The sequence below is a fragment of the Lithobates pipiens genome, unplaced genomic scaffold (genome assembly GCF_037356315.1).
Source record: "Lithobates pipiens isolate NorthernLeopardFrog02 unplaced genomic scaffold, aLitPip1_a1.2 Scaffold_22, whole genome shotgun sequence".
NCBI classification, from domain to species: domain Eukaryota; kingdom Metazoa; phylum Chordata; class Amphibia; order Anura; family Ranidae; genus Lithobates; species Lithobates pipiens.
Genome location: NW_027507784.1, coordinates 8,340,255 through 8,364,868, shown reverse-complemented (window position 1 = coordinate 8,364,868; position 24,614 = coordinate 8,340,255). Strand labels below are relative to the sequence as shown.

The 24,614-nt window shown below is 47.2% G+C and overlaps 1 protein-coding gene across 2 annotated transcripts in view; it reads right to left on the bottom strand.

Annotated features, from left to right (window-relative positions):
* The window catches only part of LOC144000353 (uromodulin-like), a 206,572-nt gene that overhangs the window by 151,547 nt on the left and 30,411 nt on the right, over positions 1-24,614 (bottom strand). For both annotated transcript variants that reach the window (XM_077494143.1, XM_077494144.1), the window contains exons 4-6: positions 23,826-23,966; positions 22,050-22,300; positions 21,850-21,972 (exon numbers count right to left, since the gene is read on the bottom strand). In XM_077494143.1, the coding sequence (XP_077350269.1) occupies positions 21,850-21,972; positions 22,050-22,300; positions 23,826-23,966 (515 nt within the window). The remainder of the gene's footprint in view (positions 1-21,849; positions 21,973-22,049; positions 22,301-23,825; positions 23,967-24,614) is intronic.

Here is a 24,614-nt window from a genome sequence, read left to right as displayed (position 1 = left end):
GTCTCAAAAAAGGCCCACACCAAAGAACTTTTAGAATAACGCGCAGAGGAAGCGCTCTGCTTAGGCGGAGCTCTGCGATGTGATTCAGTCGGTATGCTGCCCCTAAGCTGGCCCCCGGAGGGCATCCTGCCTCGTTGGACATGTGCCTCCTCCTCCTCCTCCTCCCTCCTTCCAGGCACCCACGTGGAGTCAGTGCCCTCATCATCCCCTCCCTCTTCATCGCTGTAGCAAACCTGGCAGTATGCTGCAGCTTGTGGAACATGACTGCCAGATTGCTGTCCTTCTTGAGCATCCCCTCTCTCTGCGCTCACCTTCCTCTAGCTGAGTGTCATCATCAGAGCCCACCAAACACTGGGCATCCTCCTGGAGCATGTACCCAACACTGTGCTCAAAGAGTTCAGGAGACTCCTCAGGAGGACGTGGTGGGTCTAGGGAAGGAGTCACTGATGATGACATTGAGAGGAGGGAAGACGATGCTTTGGCAGCTGCTTTGCTACTACCCTGAGACTGGGTGAGAGAGGATGAGGAGGATGAAGAGGGCTTGGTCATCCACTCTACCAAGTCGTTGGCATGTTGCGGTTCAATATGTCCAGCTGCAGAAAATAAGGACAAGCATGTCCCATGGCCACGTGCTGATGACAATGCACCGCGTCCACGACCAGCACTGTTGTCTCTAGACACAGAGCCTGCTTGCCCTCTTTTATCGGCTCGCGCCTGTCTGCCTCTCCTTGCTGGCCTTCCAGACATGGTAATGGCCTGAAGGGAGTTGGGTAAAACAGTAGTTGGGTAGTTTATATTGTGCTGGAGGCACACAACACCCTCTAACTCCTGCAGATGCCTTTTTTATAGAACAGCAGAGATAAAGGGGTATATACAGATGTATACTGTGCTGTGCTGGAAGCACACACAACTTCCAATAACTCCTGCAGATGGCAATTGGGCTCAAATAGAGAACAGCTATGTAGGTGGATTATAGCGGTATGTACTGGGTACAGAGCACGCAGACAGCACGCACTATCTCCTGACACTACTGACTGCAAGCTCTATTATTAAAGATGGACCACTAGCTATATAGGTGAGGTGAATATCACGGTGTATACTGCGGTCAGGGCACGCAGACAATAACCAGAAAACAGCAGAGTTAAAGGGGTATATACAGATGTATACTGTGCTGTGCTGTGCTGGAAGCACACACAACTTCCAATAACTCCTGCACATGACAATTGGGCTCAAATAGAGAACAGCTATGTAGGTGGATTATAGCGGTATGTCCTGGGTACAGAGCACGCAGACAGCACGCACTATCTCCTAAAACTACTGACTGCAAGCTCTATTATTAAAGCTAGATCACTAGCTATATAGGTGAGGTGAATATAGTGGTGTATACTGCGGTCAGGGCACAGACAGTAACCACTACACAAGAGCAAGATAGGAAATCAGCCAAAAACGATTGGTGTGTAACTGTGTTGAAGGTACACAGAACAAAGGCGGCCTTATATAGTGTGGGGCGTGCACTACACAGCCTGAGCTATGATTGGCCACAGGCATCCTGCCTGTGGCCAATCATGGCTCTCCTCGCTGCTGGCGCTGCGATTGGCCAAGCATGCGGGGTCACAGTGCATGCTTGGCCAATCACGAGCCAGCAATGCACTGCGCCATCGCAGTGCATTGTGGGCCGTGCGCGCCACACGAATTTTGACGCGAACGGACCAAGAGTTCGGATTTCGCCGAACAGACGAACAGCCAATGTTCGAGTCGAGCGTACGTTTGACTCGAACACGAAGCTCATCCCTACTCCTCAGCGAAGGAGAGATGGATTCCCAGGGTTTCTTTTCTGTTATCAGCCTTGCCGCCGTTTTGGATCAGTTGTAATCGTGCAAGTTGATATTGTGGTAATCCTATGTAAAGCGAGTTTGCGTAGTCCAGTTGTGAATTAATGATTGTTCCAACTAACACTGCTTTGTCATTGTTTGGGATAAAAGGGATGAGTCTTAGACATGTGCAAAAGGAAAAAAAAATGTTTAGTTTAGTTTCGTTTTACTTCGTTAATTAATTAATTTAATTTAGTTATATTAGTTAAATTAGTTAAATTTGTTTTCGGATTTCGTTTCGTTTTCTGCTGAATTCGAAAAATCCGTCGCATTCGAAAATATTTCAACCAAATTCGAAAATATTTCTACTGGATTCGAAATGATTTCAACATGATTCGAAATTATTTCAACTGCATTGGAAACTATTTCAACCGGATTCGAAAATATTTTGTGACCCGAATTTAGGGCCATGTATCTCGAGGTCACTTATTGCTAGAAACACCAAATTTGGAGATGTTGTAGTGCTAGGTCTATTGTGTTTGTATACCAAATTTGGTGTTTCTAGCTATAAGTGACCCTGGGATACGTGGCCCCAAAATCAGGTCACAAAATGTCATTCTCTGCTGCAGAAAAATGCTTGACATTTTGCGACCCGATTTTGGGGCCCCGTAACTCGGGGTCACTTCGAGCTAGAAACCCCAAATTTAGAGAGGTTGTAGTTCTACTGTGTTTGCATACCAAATTTGAGGTTTCTAGCTGCAAGTGGCCCCGAGATACGTGGCCCCAAATTCGGGTCGAAAAATTTAATTTTTCTAATTTGATTCGAATTTCGTTGAATTCGTTGAATTCGTTAGCATTGTAATTCGGTAATTCGGATGTATCCGAATGTCCGAATAATGAAAATTTGTCCGAATTTCGATTCAGAATGAAACGAAATGCACATGTCTAATGAGTCTGCGAAGCATGCGCAGCAGGTGGTGAGATCCACTGACTACTGCTCCTATTTGCGCATCCATTGACATTTGTGTGTCTAAAATAACCCCGAGACTCTTCGCTTTGGTCTTTGGGGAGATAGTCTGCCCAAAGACGGTTGGTGGAGACTAGGGATGAGCCGAACACCCCCCGGTTCGGTTCGCACCAGAACTTGCGAACGGCCCCCACGTTCGTTACGAACGTTAGAACCCCATTGAAGTCTATGGGACTCGAACGTTCGAAATGGAAAGTGCTAATTTTAACGGCTAATATGCAAGATACTGTCCTAAAAAGGGTTTGGGGACCTGGCTCCTGCCTCAGGGGACATGGGTCAATGCAAAAAAAAGTTTTAAAAACGGCCGTTTTGGCGGGAGCACTGGTTTTAATGACGATTAAAGTGAAAAAAAAAAGTGAAATATTCCTTTAAATATGGTGCCTGGGGGGTGTCTGTAGTATGCCTGTGAAGTGCCACGTGTTTCCCGTGTTTAGAACAGTCCCTGCACAAAATGACATTAACCACTTGCCGACCGCCGCACGCCGATGTACGTCGGCAGAATGGCACGGGCAGGCATAAGGACATACATGTACGTCCTTTGCCTCCCGCGGGTCGGGGGCCCGATCGGGCCCCCGCCCGGTGCCTGCGGCGGTCGGTTTTCGTTCGGGAGCGATCCCGGACGAGGGGACGGCCATTCATTCATGGCCACCCCCTCGCGATCGCTCCCGACGAATGGAAATCCCCGGTGACATCACTTCCTCTCCTGTAATGTAAACACAGGAGAGGAAGTGATGTATTCTCTCCTCCGTGTCGGTATTTTTCGTTCCGACACGGAGGAGAGCGGATCGGTGAGTTGCACCAACACACCCCACACACAGTAGAACATGCCAGGCACACTCACACCCCCCCTTTACCCCCCGATCACCCCCCCAATTACCCCTGCCCCCCAGTCACAGTGACACCAATGTTTTTTTTTTTTTTGCATTGGTGTCATTTGTGACTGTAATAACTGTTAGGGCAGTTAGGGTTAGCCCCCTTTAGTTCTAATGTACCCCCCTAACCCCCCCAATAAAGGTTTAACCCCGTGATCACCCCCCGTCGCCAGTGTCACTAAGGCTGGGTTCACATTGCAGCGGTTTATGAGAACGAATGTGATTCGCACCGCACTGCAGTGCAAATCACATCCGATCTCTGTGCGATTCGAGTTCAGCCATTCGCCGCACCCGCCACACCCGCCGCACCCGCCGCAAATTCGCACGGGACCCTTTTTTTGGCCCGCAGCAGAATCGGATCGCATGGGTGTTCACACCATGCGATCCGAGTTTGCAGATCGCACTGCGATATGCGAACTGATCTGGGGGTGTCAGTAACATTTCACTGACACTCCCAGCAGTTCGCATAGGGCAGTGTGAACTGCCGCCGGGAGGCATGCGATGCGGGAACCCGCCGCGGATTCGCGGCGTTTCCGCATCGCTCCAGTGTGAACCCAGCCTAATAAGCGATCATTTTTCTGATCGCCGTATTAGTGTCACAGGTGACGCTAGTTAGGCAGGTAGGTATTTAGGTTCGCCGCAGCTTTTTATAGCGCTAGGGACCCCCATATACTACCGCATACCCCCCTGATTGCCCCCTAGTTAACCCTTTCACCAGTGATCACCATATAACTGTTACAGGTGACGCTGGTTGGTTAGTTATTTTTTTATAGTTTCAGGGCACCCGTCATTTATTACCTAATAAAGGTTTAACCCCCTGATCACCCGGCGGGTGTCATTTGTGACTAATAACTGTTAGGGCAGTTAGGGTTAGCCCCCTTTAGTTCTAAGGTACCCCCCTAACCCCCCCAATAAAGGTTTAACCCCGTGATCACCCCCCGTCGCCAGTGTCACTAAGGCTGGGTTCACATTGCAGCGGTTTATGAGAACGGATGTGATTCGCACCGCACTGCAGTGCAAATCACATCCGATCTCTGTGCGATTCGAGTTCAGCTATACAGATAGTATGGCTGAATTCGTGTCGCACCCGCCGCACCCGCCGCAAACTCGCACGGGACCCTTTTTTTGGTCCGCAGCAGAATCGGATCGCATGGGTGTTCACACCATGCTATCCAAGTTTGCAGATCGCACTGCGATATGCGAACTGATCTGGGGGTGTCATTAACATTTCACTGACACTCCCAGCAGTTCGCATAGGGCAGTGTGAACTGCCGCCGGGAGGCATGCGATGCGGGAACCCGCCGCGCATTCGTGGCGTTCCCGCATCGCTCCAGTGTGAACCCAGCCTAATAAGCAATCGTTTTTCTGATCGCTGTATTAGTGTCACAGGTGACGCTAGTTAGGCAGGTAGGTATTTAGGTTCGCCGCAGCTTTTTATAGCGCCAGGGACCCCCATATACTACCGCATAAAGCCCCCTGATTGCCCCCTAGTTAACCCTTTCACCAGTGATCACCATATAACTGTTACAGGTGACGCTGGTTGGTTAGTTATTTTTTTATAGTTTCAGGGCACCCGCCATTTATTACCTAGTCTCACTAGTGTACCCCTAAATTTAGGGGTGTCTACTTTCTAAAATGGGGTCATTTGGGGGGGGGGGGGGGGTTGTGCCATCTTGGCATTTTATGGCCTTCAAAACTGTAACGCCCTTAGAAAGCCTGAAGGCGGTGCTTGGTTTTCGGGGCCCCGTACGCTGCTAGGCTCCCAAAAAGTCCCACATATGTGGTATCCCCGTACTCAGGAGAAGCAGCAGAATTTATTTTGGGGTGTCATTTCACATATGCCCATGGCATGCGTGAGCAATATATCATTTAGTGACAACTTTGTGAAAAAAAAAAAAAAAAAAAAAAGTCGGCTACCTCCTCGTCCAGCGGACCTTATCCATCCAGGATCCACAGTCAGCAGCCTTCTCCTTGTTTCTTCCATACTACTGAGAGTTCCTGCTCCAAGGATCCTCACCTACCCAGCACCGGTTGCTGCACCTGGCCGGACTCTTCTACCCCGCTGCGCTCCTGTCTCCCTGTCCCCATTCCAGAGAGACCGGAACCAGAGCCGTAGGAGAGGTCCCCTTCCACCAAGTCAGACTCAATACTAGACGTTCCTAACAGTACGAGACAGCCATGTCTGAGTCTGCGGAAGGGACCTCCGCCATGAAGGAGATTTGCTCCCACCTTGCGGCCCTCACCCAGGCCGTGAAATCCCTTCAGGATGGCTACTCCAGGTTGGAGGAACGTGTCCAGCACCTCTCTACTCCGGGATCATCTGACGCCATACCTCAGCCTCCTCCTGTCCAGCCAGCTGCACATTCAGCAGTCATGATGCTCCCACCTGAGCCTAGGGTTCCCACTCCTGAGAGATTTTCTGGGGACCGCTCCAAGTTCCGGGCTTTTCGCAACGCTTGCCAGCTTTACTTTGCCCTCCAGCCCAGGACTTTCTCTCTGGAGGCCACCAAGGTGGGGTTTGTCATTTCTCTCCTGCAAGGAGAGCCTCAGTCCTGGGCCCACCATCTCTTGGAGAATGACAGCCCCCTTATACAGACTCTCGCCACCTTCTTCGAGGGGATGGCGCAACTTTACGATGACCCCCAACGGGCTACCACCGCAGAGTCTGCATTAACTGCGCTCCAGCAAGGCCGCAGGACGGCTGAGGACTACGTCTCTGACTTTAGACGCTGGAGCGCAGATACCCTGTGGAATGAGGCGGCCCTTAGACACCAATTCCGTATGGGCCTGTCTGAAAGCCTCAAGGATGAGTTAGCTCGTGTCTCCACTCCTGACGCTTTGGAGGACTTAATTGCTCTGGCCATCCAAATAGACCGCAGACTTCGCGAGCGTAGGGCCGAACGCTCTTCCCAACCACTGAGACCTGCCTGGATGACGGCTAGGACCTCGTCTCCCACACCCTTCTTCTCTCCGCCTCCTCAAAGAGGACCTACCAGTGTGCCTCCTGCTCCTGAGGAACCGATGCAACTTGGACTACTCCGACCCTCTCTGCTTCCTGAAGAGCGAGCCCGCCGCCGTCAAATGAACTTGTGCCTATACTGTGGCGGCCCCGGGCACTATGTGGCCAACTGTCCTGTAAAGCCACGTAAGTGCCTCTCACCTGTGTCTCACAGTTCCTTTAACCCACCTTCCAACCCTCTCCATGTTGTCCTTCTGCTCTCGTTTCAGCTGCCGGGAAGAACCATACACGTTAATGCCATTCTTGACTCCGGAGCCTGCGGCTGCTTCATCGACTCCGCCTTCACCGACCTGCATTCGATTCCACTACAGAAAAAGACTCATGGACTTGCTATCTTTTTGGCCGATGGTTCTCAGATTAAGTCCGGCCGAGTCACCCAGGAGACCCTTCCACTATCCGCCTCTACTCCCTGCCAACATTCTGAACTATTATTCCTGGATGTCATCTCATCCCCACTTTTCCCTGTGATTCTGGGCATTCCGTGGCTGCAGGTCCATAATCCCTCCATCGACTGGACTTCAAGGGAGGTGAAGTTCCTCTCCCCTTACTGCCGGGACCACTGCTTGCCTGGGGCTTCTATACACACCAGAACACTCCTCTGCCTAGACCCAGACTTGGACTTATGCCAATCTGTCCCCGAACCTTACCATGAGTTTCTGGACGTTTTCAGTAAACGGGGGGCTGACTCCCTACCCCCACATCGTCCCTATGATTGCCCCATTGAGCTCCTTCCTGGGGCTGAGATCCCGTTTGGACGTGTCTACCCTTTATCCGAGAAGGAACAAGAGGCCCTGAAGGCTTACATTTCCGAGAATCTCCAAAAGGGGTTCATTCGTCATTCCACATCTCCTGCCGGGGCTGGAATATTCTTTGTTACCAAAAAAGATCAATCTCTTCGACCCTGTGTGGACTATCGGGAATTGAACAAGGTTACGATCAAAAATCGCTACCCCCTACCTCTGATTCCTGAGCTCTTCCAGAAGCTGAGGTCAGCTACCATCTTCACTAAATTGGACTTAAGAGGTGCCTATAACTTGGTCCACATACGAGCAGGTGACGAATGGAAGACCGCATTCCGAACTCGTTTTGGGCACTACGAGTATCTGGTAATGCCTTTCGGGTTGTGTAATGCCCCAGCCACCTTCCAACATTTAATTAATGATGTCTTCTGTGATTTCTTGGATATCTTTGTCATCGTATACCTTGATGACATTCTGATCTTCTCCAGGTCCCTGGAGCAGCACCGGGGGCACGTCGGCAGAGTTCTGCTTCGGCTCCGGGAACATGGACTCTATGCTAAAGCCGAGAAGTGCAAATTTGAACAGCAGGAGATCCAATTCCTCGGCCTCGAAATCTCCCCAGCAGGCATCAAGATGGACCCGCAAAAGGTCGCTGCTGTCCTCGAATGGCCAGCCCCTACTGACAAGAAAGGCATCCAGCGCTTTGTGGGCTTCGCTAATTTTTATAGAAAATTCATTAGAGGGTTCTCTGCCATTATTTCCCCCATCACCCAGCTTACCAAGCAAAATACACGCTTTCTTTGGGGTCCTGAAGCCCAGGCTGCCTTCAAGAGACTTAAGGACCTGTTCACCTCCGCTCCTATCCTCAGCCACCCGGATCCATCCAGACCTTACATTCTAGAAGTAGACGCCTCTGAGATAGCAGTAGGGGCGGTAGTCTCCCAGCGCCTTGGCGTGGACGACCTGATGCACCCCGTAGGGTTCTTTTCCCAAAAACTCTCTCCAGCGGAAAGGAATTATGATGTGGGCGACCGGGAATTACTTGCCATTAAGTCCGCTTTGGAGGAATGGAGATATTTACTCGAAGGGGCGGTACACCCCGTGCTCATCTACACGGACCACAAAAACCTCGAGTACCTCCGCTCCGCAAAACGCCTGAAACCTCGGCAAGCTCGCTGGGCCCTCTTTTTCTCCCGGTTCTGTTTTCATATAACTTATCGTCCTGGATCTAAGAACGTTAAGCCTGATGCACTTTCCCGTATGTTTGACAGCCCTAAGGACACCACACCCCCGGATACCATCCTCCCTGCTAATACTTTTCTTCTCATCCAGCCAGATCTAGTAACTCTGCTCAAGAATGCCTCCTCCTCCTCTCCCGGTCCCCCGGGAATCTCGCTAGCATCCAGGGAGGGTCTGCTTTGGAAGGACAACTTGATCTTCGTCCCTGAAGACGTGAGAATTAAGGTCTTGGGTCTCTGTCATGACCACCCGCTCGCTGGGCACTTTGGTGTCTGCAAGACTTTAGAACTAGTACAGCGTTCCTTCTGGTGGCCAGGCGTGAGGGAATTTTGCAAGCAATATGTAAACACCTGCCCCGTATGCAGCCAGAATAAGGTTCCCAGAAATAGGGCTTGGGGGCTGCTTAAACCTCTTCCCGCACCCGACCGCCCTTGGCAGATGATCACGATGGACTTCATTGTGGAACTTCCCCCTTCTGAAAACTGCACTGCCATATTTGTAGTTTGTGACCGTCTGACCAAGATGGCCCACTTCCTACCCTTAGCGGGAACCCCCTCTGCAACCGAGACTGCCCATGTCTTTATTAAGGAAATAATCAGGCTCCACGGGGTACCCATCAATATTGTGTCCGATAGAGGGGTCCAGTTCACCTCCCGCTTCTGGCGAGCCCTTTGCGAATCTTTAAGAATTGAACTGGCTCTGTCCTCCGCCTACCACCCACAGACCAACGGGCAAACGGAGCGCACCAATCAGACCCTCGAGCAATATCTTAGATGCTTCTCTTCTTTTGTCCAGGACGATTGGGTCCCCCTGTTACCTCTGGCGGAATTCGCCTATAACAATGCCAGCCATGCCACCACTGGGCAGTCCCCGTTTTTTGCCAACTACGGTTTTAATTTGTCTTTTCTTCCCGATGTTCCTACAGAATCCCAGGTTCCAGCGATCCAGGATAGGATATCCTTCCTGCAACAGAATAATCGGACGCTTCAGGAGGTCATAACCAAAGCTCAGGCTGACAGTAAGAGGAGCTTCGATCGAGGAAGAAGGGGAGAACTAATCCTTCAAGTCGGGGACCAGGTATGGCTGTCTTCCTCTAATTTAAAGTTAGCATGCCCCTCCAGGAAATTGGCACCCAAGTTTCTGGGTCCATTTCCCGTTAAGAGAAAGATCAATGAGGTGTCTTATGAACTGCTCCTGCCTGATTCCATGAGAATTCACCCAGTTTTTCACGTAGCTCTTCTTAAGCCTGCTGTACCTGATCCCTTCCCTGGTAGAGAAACAAGACCACCTGACCCTGTGCTAGTTGATGGCAATGAAGAATTTGAAGTTGAGGCCGTTCTGGATTTCAGAAGACGACGGGGACAAGGTCAGTTTCTTATTAAATGGAAGGGCTATGGCCCAGAGAGTAATTCTTGGGAACCTGCTTCTAATGTACATGCCAATAGACTGATCCAGGCTTTCTTTGCTGCTCACCCGGAGAAGAAAGCCTCTAGGGGCACCCGGAGGTTGCCCCTTGTGGGGGGGCAATGTCAGGAATCCGTCCGTTCCATTCGACCGGCTCTCCGTGCGCGCACACGCGTTCGTGTTGCGGGTCGTCGTAGGCACGAGCGCCTTCCGACGCGCGCGGGTGCACGACGATCGTATGTACGCGCAGCGCACGCACGCACGAGCGTACGTTAGCTCGATTGGCGCCAGTGGCCCTTTTTAAGGGCACAGTTGTTGTGGTTCTGTGCTGTCTCGTCTGCAGCTAGTGCCTGAAGTTACCTGTTACCTGTCTGCTACTCATCTGATACCTGACCCGGCTCCGTTTGACCTTGCTGACCTCTCCTGCTCCGACCCCGGCTTGTTTGACCCTTCTTGGACTGTTTTCCTGTTGCCGAACCTCCTGCTTGTACCTGACACCTCTGCTTGATTCCTGCCTGCTCCTGAGTCGGCTACCTCCTCGTCCAGCGGACCTTATCCATCCAGGATCCACAGTCAGCAGCCTTCTCCTTGTTTCTTCCATACTACTGAGAGTTCCTGCTCCAAGGATCCTCACCTACCCAGCACCGGTTGCTGCACCTGGCCGGACTCTTCTACCCCGCTGCGCTCCTGTCTCCCTGTCCCCATTCCAGAGAGACCGGAACCAGAGCCGTAGGAGAGGTCCCCTTCCACCAAGTCAGACTCAATACTAGACGTTCCTAACAATATGTCTGGCTTTGCAGCGGACATCAAGTCCACATTCTCGGCTGCCATAACGGACTTGAAGTCCAACCTGCTTGTCCTTACAGAAAAGATCTCTACAGTAGAGGCAGCAGGGAAACGTAGAGACAGGGAGTTACGGGCCTTGGAATCCGTGGCAGAGGCACACTCATCCCACTTTATTGAAATGAACTGCCATTTAGAAGACTTGGACAACCGGGGGAGGAGGAACAACATTAGGGTGCGGGGGATACCCGAATCGGTAGAACCAGAACAGATTGTCCCAGCATTGCAGAGAATTTTTAATAGCCTATTAGATCGGCAGGAGAACACTGCAATAGAATTCGTTCGTGCGCACAGAGCGCTTAGGGCGAAAGGGCCGGATTCAGCTCCACCCAGGGACATTATATGTTGTCTCCAGAGTTTTTCCCTCAAGGAGGATATAATGAGAAGAGCCAGGAGGAATGATCGCATAATTTTTAACGGCGCCTCCATTAAGCTCTTTCAAGACTTGTCCCAAATCACTTTACGCAACAGGAGAGCTCTGCGCCCCCTGCTGGATGCTCTCAGGGAAAGGGAGATCTGGTATTCATGGCGTTTCCCCTTCGCGCTGGTAGTCATGCATGGCAGTAAGCAGATCTCTCTTCGTACCCCCCAAGATCTTCCAGATTTTTGCGATGCCCTGCATATTGACTTGGTGTCCCTACCGGACTGGTATCAAGAATTTCAAGTGCCACTGGGCAACAGGTCCCCTCCCAGCTCACCTCTATCTACACCAGAGAAACGCATGTCGAAGCGGTCGAGGAACAACAAAGGCGGCCATCCCTCTTTGGGGACTCTTAACGTCAGACCCACACCATCTAGGCCCAGGGAGGCGGTCCCAAGCTAATTTACTTTCAGGTTTTCTGCTCCGTCACTGATCCTGGGGAACTACTTTATTCTCCGTATAAGTTACTTTAATTCGGGCAACTATGCCATATGCCTTTGAGGAATTGGGGCCTCATTGAGACTCTGCAGATTTCAAGTTATTGGTTCCTTTATCTTGGTTCTTGTTTTTTTTATTTTTTACACTTGCTACGAGAGTGGACCAAGTGCTCTTTATCAGGCAAGCTACTGTTACTGTGATAATGGCCACCGCAGCGGAGTCCATCTTTGCAGCTGGACTCATGTCAAGGAAGGGGGACATGTAGCGCCAAGATGCCTTAGATTTTGTTGACGGCCTAAGAGAAGGCAAAACATGTCCATTCCATATGTGTTACTACAGTTCGGGAAACTATATCATATGCCTTTGAAGAAATGGGGCCTCAATGAGATACTGCAGATTTAAAGTTGTTGGCTCCTTTATCTCGGTTCTTGTTTATTTTCTATTTTTACAAGGGCTTAGAGGGTGGCCCAGGTGCTATATGCCAAGCAAGCTATTGTTGATGCAATGACGGCCACCGTGGAAGAGACCATCTCTGCTGATGGACTCATGTTATGAGCAGTGGTCATGTAGCACCAAGAGGCCTTAGATTTTATAGGAGGTCCGGGTGAAAACTCACAATGCTAATTTTCTTTTGGTAACTTATAATGCAAACCCAAGTGTTCAGTGACCTGTTATTTTGGGCTGCTAAACTTACACTGTAGAGCCTCTCCTTATGAGAGGTTTGGTTTTGATGACAATTTTCTTATTTTAATATTTGATAGATAAATGGCTGATTCTCTCCCCTATATCAGCGCAATTTTAGTTGACATTTACAGGTTTTGTTGGTATTATTGTACCTGTACTATCTGGTTATTTACTGGATGTATTTTTCATTTTGGTTTAGTTGACTTAATAGCCGCAAATTTAAGTCAGCTCTGTGGATAGCACACTACGCTATCTGGTCTGACCCTCACTCCTACCAAGCCTCTCTGGACCGGATATATCTCCGATCCTTAGGGAGGCTAATTCACCACCCTGTTAGTTGGGCTTAGCTGACAGAGGTTTTATAATACGTTGTTTACTAACTGGGGACAGTCTTCTCCTTTTGGCTGTCCCTATCTATCATTCCCTCCTACACCTCACCCTACCTTACTCCTCTCCCCTTTTTTTTTCTTTTCTTTTTCCTCTTTTCTTTCTTTTTTTCCCTACCTTTCCCTTATCACTCCTGCTTCTCTTTCTTTTTCCTTCTTTCTCTCTTTTCACTCTCTATTTGATTCGCCTCTTTTCTTCTATAAGCTTTTCACGGGTATACATTACCAAGAAGTGTAATAGCCTTATTGAGGGTTATATAACTACCGATCTCCAATTGTCTCGTACTTTATACCATTGTGGGTTGAGTTTGTCTTGTCCACTCTGGGGTGATTCTGAGTCACATAGATAACAAATGGCTTACGCAGCACTGGGCCACATGCCCACGCTAATTTCACACAATGTGAAGGGACTGAACATCCCAGAAAACAGAACTGCAGTGCTCAGAGAACTGCAAAGGAGTAGGCCACAATGTGTCTTCCTACAGGAGACGCATTTTGTTTCTCGCCAGGCGCATAGATTGACAAATAAATTCTTCACGAGAGCCTTTCATGCAACGAACGCTTTGTCAAAGACGAAGGGGGTTTCGATCCTCCTGGGGAAAGACACCCCCTTTGTAATATCAGAGACGGTGTCGGATCCGGAGGGCCGATACATCTTCCTGAAGGGCTCCTACAGGGACAGGCCCCTCACTTTAGCCAATGTCCATTTCCCCAACACGAATCATCTCCAATTTTGTAGGCGCATGATGAGGGAACCACAGGGCTTCGCATCGGGCTGTATCATTCTAGGAGGGGATTTTAATATTCCACTAGATCCCCTGGCGGACACTTCCACGGGGAGGTCATGTGTCACTTTCCAAATTTTGAAGAAAATCAAGCGTCTTTTACAAACTCTACAGTTAGTAGACGCGTGGCGCCTGCTTAATCCAGAGGGAAGAGATTACACGTACTATTCGATCCCACACAATAAATATTCCCGCATTGATTATTTATTTGTGACGCAACGTGACCTGCCGGTGGTTAGTGCAGCCAAAATCGGTGCACAGGCCATCTCTGATCATGCCCCCATAGCGATTTCCCTGGATCTCAATAGACAGAGACAGACATACAACTCTTGGTGACTGAACCCTTCCCTCTTGACTGACCCTACGACTTTACCCCTGATCGTGACGGCTCTCAAGGAGTTCTTCGCAAATAACGACCTACCGGATACAGACCCTTTAGTGCTCTGGGAAGCCCACAAATGTACTATTAGAGGGGTACTAATCAAACTAGGGGCAAGACGTAAACGCGAACGGGAGAAAGAGATGAAAGACCTTCTTGAAAAGATAGGCAAACTAGAAACACTCCACAAGCGCACGTTATGCGAGACAACGGCCACAGACTTACTGAATACTAGGAAGCAATTTCTGGACCTGTTGCATATGAAAGCTAGGCGAATGCTCTTTTTTAAGAAAAAAATATATTACAAAGGGGGAAATAAGGCAGGTAGGCTGTTAGCCAGAGCCCTGAAAGAACATAATTCCAGCCAAACCATAAACGGCATACGTAACGCGAAGGGCTCCCTAGATGTGAATAACGATGACATTGCGGCCCATTTTCACAAATACTATACTGGGTTATATAATCTACCCCCTCAACATAGACCCAAAGACCTAGAGGGAATTAGATCACAAATTATTGGAGAATTTCTACGAGAGAGCGGTCTCCCCTCTTTAGGAGAACAAGACTTAATATCCCTGGACGCACAGATTTCAGACAATGAAATTAAACGGGCAATAACTGATTTAAAGACGGGGAAATCCCCAGGGCCGGATGGCTATTCGGCCATCTATTATAAAACTTTTTTGGAAGTTCTCTCCAACCCTCTAAGAAAGGCTTTGAACTCCCTGTCCTCGCCTCGGAAGGTCCCCCCTGAGTTTCTGTCGGCCCACATAGCGGTGATACCCAAACCTAATAAAGATCTGTCATCATGTGCGAATTATAGGCCAATCTCTCTTCTAAATCTAGACCTCAAAATATTAACCAAGATACTGGCCAACAGACTGAGCCCCCTTTTGTCGGAGTTGATGGGTCCAGAACAGGTTGGCTTTATGCCAGGAAGAGAGGCCAAAGACAACATTATTAAAACACTTTTACTGACGCAGGCGGCCCGTGTGGGGAAGATCGGAGGCCTTCTCCTGTCCATGGATGCGGAGAAGGCCTTCGATCGCGTGGTGTGGGATTACATGACGGCCACATGCAGACAGGTGGGGTTGAAGACACGGATGATGACCTGGATCTCTGCTATATACCAAAATCCCACTGCTAGAGTGAGGGTGAACGGCTCCTTGTCAGAACCTGTGAGCATTGCGAATGGAACCAGACAGGGTTGCCCTTTGTCACCCCTTTTGTTTATTTTATCCCTAGAACCGTTCATTAGAACGATCAATAATGATGACTCGATAAGGGGATTCGGAGTGCGAAACAGGGAGTTTAAGGTTGCGGCTTATGCTGACGATCTGATGTTTTTTTTGACAGACCCACACACGACGATTCCCAATTTATTGAAAGCATTTACTAAATTTGGTTACATGTCTAATCTAAAAATTAATTATTCCAAGTCTGAGGCCTTGAGTATTGATCTAACCCTGGAGGAATTAAATAGAACCAAGCAAAATTGCCCCTTCAAATGGGAGGCTATGGCACTTAAGTACCTGGGGGTTTGGGTATCCCCAGACACCAAAAGAGTTTTCGAACACAACTTCTCCCCACTACTGAAAACGATAGAAGGTGACCTGCGATCCTGGAGTGCGGGGTTGTTCTCTTGGTTCAGACGTGCGGCAATCCTGAAAATGTCGGTGTTGCCTAGGCTGATCTACTTGTTTAGAGCGTTACCAATTCATATCCCCAGAAGTTTCTTTCACAAACTAAATTCCTTGGCCCTAGGTTTCCTATGGAAGAATGGGAGAGCGAGGATCAAATATGCCTTATTGACGAAACCCAAGGTTGAAGGGGGGATGGGGTTGCCTGACTTCAAGAAATACCAGTTAGCAGCACAAATTACTAGGGTAATTGACTGGCACTGTCACGGGGCGGACAAGGACTGGGTAAGATTGGAAGATATGCTAACAGAAAACAGATTGCGCTTTTCCCCGTGGATTACTTTGAGTAGTCTCAAGAGCATGATTAGCTTGAACCCCCTGACGGAGACTACGCTAACAGTACTACACGCAAACTCGAAACGGTTCGCTGTGATTACCCCCCTCAGTCCTTTAACACCGCTCCAAGATAATTCCGACTTTACTCCAGGTATAGAGAACGCCCTTTTTCATGACACAGACTCTGCCGCCCCAAGACTGGTAAAAGATTGCTTTTCTCGAGGCAAAATGAAAGACTTAGAGACCCTTAGAAGAGACTGGGGGGAACCATTGTTTCCCCTATGGAATTACTTCCAGATCAGGAGCTTTGTTACCTCCCCAAAACACAAACGACACTTCATTAGACAGATGACTGATTTGGAGGAAGTCTGTGCGTCTGGCGAGAGATTACATAAAGCGACCTCAGTGGCCTACAGGTGGCTACAGAGGATGACTGGGCATGAGGATGATAAATTCAGGAGCAAATGGGCTCGGGGACTCCAGAGGAACATTACGGATTCTCAATGGGGGAACGCATGTGCACTGGCTCACAAGTGCTCTATTAGCACAAAAACACAGGAAACGTGCTATAAACTGCTGACGCATTGGTACCACACTCCGGACAAACTGCATAGATGGTTCCCTCAAGTCCCAGAAATGTGTTGGAGATGCCAAGGAGAGGTGGGTACACTCATGCATATTTGGTGCACTTTTGGGAAGAAGTGAGAAATTTGATCACACAAATTACAGATACCTCGATCACATTAGATGCGGCTTGCTGTCTCCTTCACATTGCTGACGCCCCCCTGATGAGATACAAACATTCTCTGCTTAAACACCTTCTCAATGCAGCCAAGACGCTGGTGCCGCTGCACTGGCGGTCCCCCAGAGCCCCAACGGTGTTTGAATGGTTGAACAGAGTGTCTGAGACATATACTATGGAAGAAACAGTGGCTCAAGCCACTGAATCAGTGGAAAAATTTCATGCTACTTGGACACCATGGATAGTGTTCCGGTATTCTACAAAATATGCTCAGCTTCAAAGAGACAACTGAACTATAAGAGGCTAAATCGGACATTCTTATCCTACCCTTTCCTTATTTCTTTAGTTTCATTATTCGTTCTTGTTTTCTTCCTTGTGTGCACTCTTAGACCTCAACTGTGGATATTGTCAAAATATTGACACAGTACACCTGAATGTCGTGAACCTTTTGGCTTTGTTTTTTACGATTTGGTTAAAATATTCAACATCTCATTGACCTTAATGCCCCCTGTGATATACACTGCATTATTTAATAGTACGAATATTGAGAAGAGTTGGGGTATAGCACTGTACTATGTTAACTGTATTTACTTATGGTTGTTCTCAGTTGTACTATTGTATGCCTTTCCTTTAACTCAATAAACGCTTTTGATGTGAAAAAAACTAAAAACCTTGGTAGGGGTGCTACACCTCCAGTTCAAAGCACTTCCCTTTGCGCTACCCTCTTCGCCCCGTATCTTCACCAAAGTGATGGTAGAAGTTCTGGCATTCCTGCGTCTCAGGGGAATCTCGGTGATCGCGTATATCGATGATCTTCTCCTGTTTGCCCCTTCTCCGGAGCAATTGATTCTGGATCTACAGATAGCAAAAGACTTGTTAGTGAGCCTGGTGTGGCTTCTGAACCTGGAGAAGTCCAACTTAGTTCCATCCCAAAGGGTCACTTTCCTGGGGTATGTGTTGGACTCAACAGATCAAAAAGTCTTCCTTCCCTTAGAGAAAATCCAAAAGGTAGACAAAGCATTGTTGTTTTTCCAGGGCAGCCGTCAGATCTCAGTGAGGAAGGTCATGTCGGCCTTGGGCTTGCTGACATCCATGCTCCCAGAAGTTCAGAGGGCAGGGTTACATTTCCGTCCTCTGCAACTATTCATCTTTGAGGGTTTGGGACCACAGCCAGGAGTCTTTGGACTCTCTGGTTTCGGTTCCAACTCAGGTCAAGAGGTCCCTTTGGTGGTGGAGAAAGGGGGCACATTTGTCGCAAGGTCTGGAGTGGATTTTACCAGTATCCAGGGTGGTTACAACCGATGCAAGCGGCTCAGGCTGGGGTGCGCACCTAGACTCCTGTTTGGTACAAGGTACCTGGGAGAGGAGGGAGTCAAAGAGATCCTCGAATTGGAGGGAGCTGAGAGCAGTATATCTGGCACTCAGGGCCTTTCAGAGGGAACTTCAGGGACATCATGTGCGAGTCCGGTCGGACAATTCACACAGAAGGCTTTTTATCTTAATGCACCTTCTGCCTTTACAACCACTTGAAGGTTAGTTTTAGGTAAAAATGTGTCCCTTATTTTTGGCATATTTTATCGCAGTGTGATTAATTCACAGCAAGAGAAATGCAAAAAATAGTAGCAAAAAGAAAAACACACACACACTATTTTGTATTCTATTCTAAATCCTAGTATATTATATGATATCATATTATGTTATACATTATATGTGTTTGTGTGTCTGTTTTTCCTTCTGGGCTTTTTTCTCTTAATTTTTTGTTACTATTTTTTAATGCATTTTCCTTGAAATAATACTGTTATAAAATATGGCAAGGTAAAAAAATAATCAAAGAAACCACATGATCGGATTTTCCGACAACTTTGTCCGACCGTGTGTATGCTGGTGTATAACACCAGCTAATAGATTTGTAGTCATGTTGCTATTATTCCACGACAGATTAATGTTTTCCCAGATTTCTTTTCTCTCATGACTAATCATTGGTTTAAGTTTAAGAGTTCTTGGGGGTGTGGCCTGAGAATACAAAGGATAAATAATGTTCTGTGATTGGAGAGAATCGGCCTTCATCTACACCTCAGTCTAAGGCCGCGTACACACGGGCGGACTGTTCGCTCAACTTTGTCCGCTGAACAGTGTTTCAATGGACAGTCCGCTCGTGTGTGGGCTTCAGCGGACTGTTTCAGCGAACAGTCTGCTGAACCAAGTTTTTCGGAATTTCCGAAAAACTGTCCGCCGAAACTTGGTTTCAGCGGACAGTCCCCTCGTGTGTAGGCTTGTTCGACAAACTAAGTTGCGCGCATGCTCAGAAAGGATTTTCACGGCGAAGGTTGCATTGCAGTGTATTGGACGTCGAATTTCTCGTCCCGTCGTACGTGCTGTATACGTCATCGCGCTAGGTTTCAGCGGACTGTTCGTTCGTCGTGTGTAGTCAAGTCCGTTCATGCTAATTTTGAGCGGACTGTTTGTCAAACTGTTTGACGAACAAAGTTGAGCGAACAGTCCCCGCGTGTGTACGCGGCCTAAGGAATAGACGTCTGTAGAGTGTTCAACAGGCAGGGGGGTACCAGGAGCAGATCCTTATGGGAAACGGAAACAAAGGCAAAAAAAAGGAAAGGAAAGGAAAAGGAAAAAGGAAACACAGGCCATTTAATTGAAGGTTTGGAAGCGGTTCAATAGCTGGTGCTCAGAGAACTCTTTTGATTTGCGCAGCTCTGTAGCCGTTCTAGAGTTCCTGCAGGCAGGGGCAGATAAAGGCCTAGCCCTTGGAACCTTGAAGGGTCAGGTATCCGCTTTGAGCATATTTCTGGAAAGGCATCTAGCAACAGACCCTTGGATAGTGAGGTTCTTTAGAGCCTTAAGTAGGCAGAGACCTGTCAGAAATTCCCCCTTCCCAGTATGGGATCTTTCATTAGTTTTACAGGTTCTCACAGGAGAACCTTTTGAGCCATTGGAATCTTGAACGTTAAGAATGATCACTCTCAAAACTGTGCTTTTGGTGGCAATCTCTACGGCAAGGAGAGTGAGTGAACTCGAAGCCCTTTCTGTTAGGGCACCCTTTTTTCAGGTTTTTCCAGACCGTTTGATTTTTAAGACGGATCCGGCCTTTTTACCAAAGGTAGCCTCTGGTTTTCATAGAAACCAGGAGATTGTGCTGCTTTTCTGTCCAAATCCTGTGAGAGAACAGGAACACATTTTTCATAGATTGGATGTTATAAGATGTGTCCTTCATTATTTAGATTGCACAAGTCAGTTCAGGAAGCCTGATTCAATTTTTGTATTATTTTCTGGGGCCAGGAAGGTTTCCAGAGCCTCTAAACATGCAATAGCCAGATGGTTAAGGTTGGCCATTGGGCAGGCTTACGTGACAGGGGGGTTAGAATCCCCAGTTGGGATCAGGGCACACTCAACTAGGGCAGCGGCGACTTCTCAGGCAGAGTGGGCTGGTGCTTCTCCAGAAAAGATTTGTAGAGCTGTGAAATGGTCCAGTTTTTCTACGTTCATGAAGCACTACAGATTGGATCTTCTGTCAGCCAAGAACCAAGCCTTCGGTCATAAAGTGCTGCAGGCAGTAGTCCCACCCTAAGATAAGGTGCTCGTTTATCCTCTCTAAGGTGGCTGTCCTGAAAGACGGACTTGGAAAAAACTGAGTTACTTACCGATAACATCCTTTTCCAGGAGTCTTTCAGGACAGCACCGATTCCCACCCAGGTTTTTGGATATCTTTGGGAACTAGTCACATGAGACCGTCAGGTAAGATTAAAATTTTGTTTGTTTGTGTCTCCCCAGTTGGCCGGAGGTACTCTGGAAGAACTGAGGGGACGGCAGGAGGATGAGACTTTTTGAATTGTGAAATTGAAGGCGTGTTTCCTAAGAGGGGAGGAGCCAGGGTCTCTCTATGGTGGCTGTCCTGAAAGACTCCTGGAAAAGGATGTTACCGGTAAGTAACTTTGTTGTTGTTTTTTTCACATTTTTTGGTCTTTTTACATATATAGTGCAAAAAATAAAAAACCCAGTGGTGATCAAATAAAACTAAAAGAAAGCTCTATTTCTGGGAAAAATATGATATGAATTTAATTTGTGTACAGCGTTGCATGACCGTGCAATTGTCAGTTACAATAACACAGTGCCGTATAGCAAAAAAATGACCTGGTCATGAAGGGATAAATCTTCGAGAGGTCAAGTGGTGAAACGACTTATCAAAATTATTTAGTATTTCTTAACTATTGACTTTTTAAGAATAAGTAGGGGTACCATGTACTCCTTACTTATTCTTGTGTGAAGGGGTGGTATATATGGGCCCCCAATTTTAAAGGGGGCCTCTGGATTGTGATAAGCGCACCACCTGCAGACCGTTACAACCACTGGGACATGGTTGTGAGGGAGAAACCCTTGTCCTCATCAAAATCTGGAATGAATTTTGGGGGGACCCCATGGTGTCTTTTTTTTGTGGGTCGCCTTTAAAATCCATACCAGAACTAAAGCAGTTTTTTACAGTATACCCACTGTTTGTTTACATTCACCTGTAAATCAGAAATCCCCAGCCGACAGCTAAGTATGTCAGGTGAGGTTGAGTCATTGGCGAATCATCAGGTTGAATCTGTCACATTTGGTATTGATAACAATACCACTGCTAAATGTTTTGATTCACACTGCAGCTGGAGATTCACTTGGCAGAGCACATATTTGTTCAGTTATTTACACAGGATTCTCCATAGATTGTACACAGTGCAGAGGTCACCCTGATATTATTTCCCCTGCTGGTCGAATGTTCTTAGCATATACCATTAGGCAATTTTCTCTATTGGTGAATGGAAACTCTCATAGTTGAATGTTCTTATAGCTATTTCCTCTTAGGATCAAATGATAATTGAAAGTTACATTCACCCAGTAAAAGGCAAAATGTAGAACTGACATTACACACATATTGTATCCCAAACATTACAGGTATTACTCATTTGTGTGAACGATGAGACATTCATAAAGAATTCTTTTTATAAATAGATCCCACTATCTTCTTCATCATCAAAATGTTTTTACCTTCAATAATACAGTAAGTTTCCTAGGCTTCTAATATGAATCTTACCTTACTATACATAACATATGTCATGTCAAAGAATCCTCCATAACTAAGTGATGGAATTGTATTGAATATATAATCAGAGCCACCTTCATTACAATACCATGCTGCGTATGATAAAATATAAATCTGTAAAAAAAAAAAAATGTTAAGCTATGGAGTAGAGATACGTAGACGATGTAAGATTTTGCATGCACGGCTCTTACTTGCGGCATCTTTTGCTCCAGTAATGAATAAACATAATTATATTCTTCAGTTTTAATGTATTCTAAATCTGCAAATGAACCAGAACTATAAACCAAAATGATGGAATCAGCAGGGGAAATTTCAAGGGCTCTCTTCAGCCCATAGAAGAAGGACTGATTGCACTCTGATTGATGGTGAAAATAATTAACAGAATTTCTTGTTAGGGTTTTTAAAAAATCACTCTTGTCATTAGTGATTATTTCATTTGTTTCTGAAAAAGAAACACAATATTTGATTGAAAATTAGAAATTGAATGCTTAAACAAACTTTTAAAAACAGTAACATAATAATTCACAAAAAAAGAGAGCGCTCTATGCTAATGTGCCCACATTCTTCTCTCCATATATTGTTCAAAAAAGTAAGTAGCACAGAACCTTCTTAAAAGCACATAGATGTCATTGTCTGGTTGGCCTTTGTTGAGTGTACAGGAATAGCGTTCCTTCTCATTGAATATTTTATGGGCTCTACGTTCTAATGCATAGTATCCACTATTGGGACTTACAAATTCAATTCGTGTGGTGGCAATTTTGGCATTCCTCATTCTCACTCTTTAGTGGTTAAGGATTTGAGGATGCTTTGCTTGATGCCATGAAGATGATGGTTCATATAGACTTTATATTTAGAGGATCAAGAAGGATCGAGATTGTATTCTCCTGAAGAAGACAAATGTGTTTGAAATGCAGTGATTTTTTTTTTTAAGTGGACGTTGCTAGGGAATTTGCTATAGAGCTGCGTAAATGAGGGCAAGCTCTGCTGACTTCTATCATCCAATCATTTGCAAGCAAAAATTATGTTTTTATTTTAATTTTCCTTGCATGTGATTGGGTATTCTTTGCAAAGGGAAGTTGCAACTCATTTACTAAGCGCTGGAGCAAATGTATTTCCAGAATTCAACTCTACTTGCTAAGTGTGCAGTCTATTTGCCTTTAGCATATCATCAACCCCTATGACTATACTACATGCAGCTGCAAATACATGTGAAGGGCTGCAGAGCCGCTTCAAGGCACCCCGATATTTCTGAAGTCCTAACTCTTGAAAATATATGAGAACCTCCACAGTAGAAGCACATCCATTCTAATGGATAGATAGAGGACAAGGGAGCCTGGGAGTAGCCCACCCCTTCCTAAAGGCACAGGGGCACACTGGACACCCAGCTCATAGCACAATGGCAGCAAAGGTGTCCAGTGTGTCCCCTCACCAATATTACATCAGTGACAAGCAACTGGCCACTGCCCCCACCTATAATTGACCTTCACAGCAAAGAGCACATGGAAGGGCAATGCATGCCATACCAAACTAAAGAAAATTCCCAGCTCAACTCGCCAGCAAACCTGCTACCAACCAAATTATCCTGTCTAACAGTTTGCATTAAAAACAGGAGCTTAGTTGGCACACATTTGCAAATACATGCATAAGCTACAAAGTCACTCCAAGCAAAGTCCTGACCTTAACGCCTTTGGGGTGAATAAGAGTGGAGACTGCATGCCAGGAATTCTCATCCAACATCAGTGCCTGACCTCACAAATGCGCTTCTGGAAGAATGGTCAAACATCCCCATAGACACACTCCTAAACCTTGTGGACGGCCTTCCCAGAAGAGTTGAAGCTGTTGTAACTGCAAAGGGTGGGCCAACTAAATATTGAACCCTACTGACTAAGACTGGGATGTCATTAAAGTTCGTGTGTGTGTACAGGCAGGCGTCCCAAAACGTATAAGTACCGTTTTTTTGTATTTACCTGCATTGTTCAGGGTTATTGCCGTATATTGCCGTTTAACGCAGGGGAATCTGGCTGACACAGGATTCAGAACTTCTTTGAAGTAAATATCACCCCGATAGGAAACCACGTAATCCATCAATACAGTAATGGAGGTCCCCTCTGTAACACACCATGTTCAGTTAAAACAATGTTTTATTGACGTTTTATAAAATGCATTTGAGATCACTGGTAATATTATAACCAAATCTCTTGGTCTATTTTGGTGCTGAATTTGGAAAATGTATGTTGTCGGCAGGGCTGGACTGGGACAGAAATTTGGCCCTGGACTTCATCCAGACTGGCCCACTTACATTTTGAGTGTCCCATCAGCACCCCTTACATCAGAGTGTCCCATCATCACCCCCTTACATCAGAGTGTCCCATCATCACCCCCTTACATCAGAGTGTCCCATCATCACCCCCTTACATCAGAGTGTCCCATCAGCACCCCCTTACATCAGAGTGTCCCATCATCACCCCCTTACATCAGAGTGTCCCATCAGCACCCCCCTTACATCAGAGTGTCCCATCAGCACCCCCCTTACATCAGAGTGTCCCATCAGCACCCCCCTTAATCAGAGTGTCCCATCAGCAGCCCCCTTACATCAGAGTGTCCCATCAGCACCCCCCTTACATCAGAGTGTCCCATCAGCACCCCCCTTACATCAGAGTGTCCCATCAGCACCCCCCTTACATCAGAGTGTCCCATCAGCAGCCCCCTTACATCAGAGTGTCCCATCAGCAGCCCCCTTACATCAGAGTGTCCCA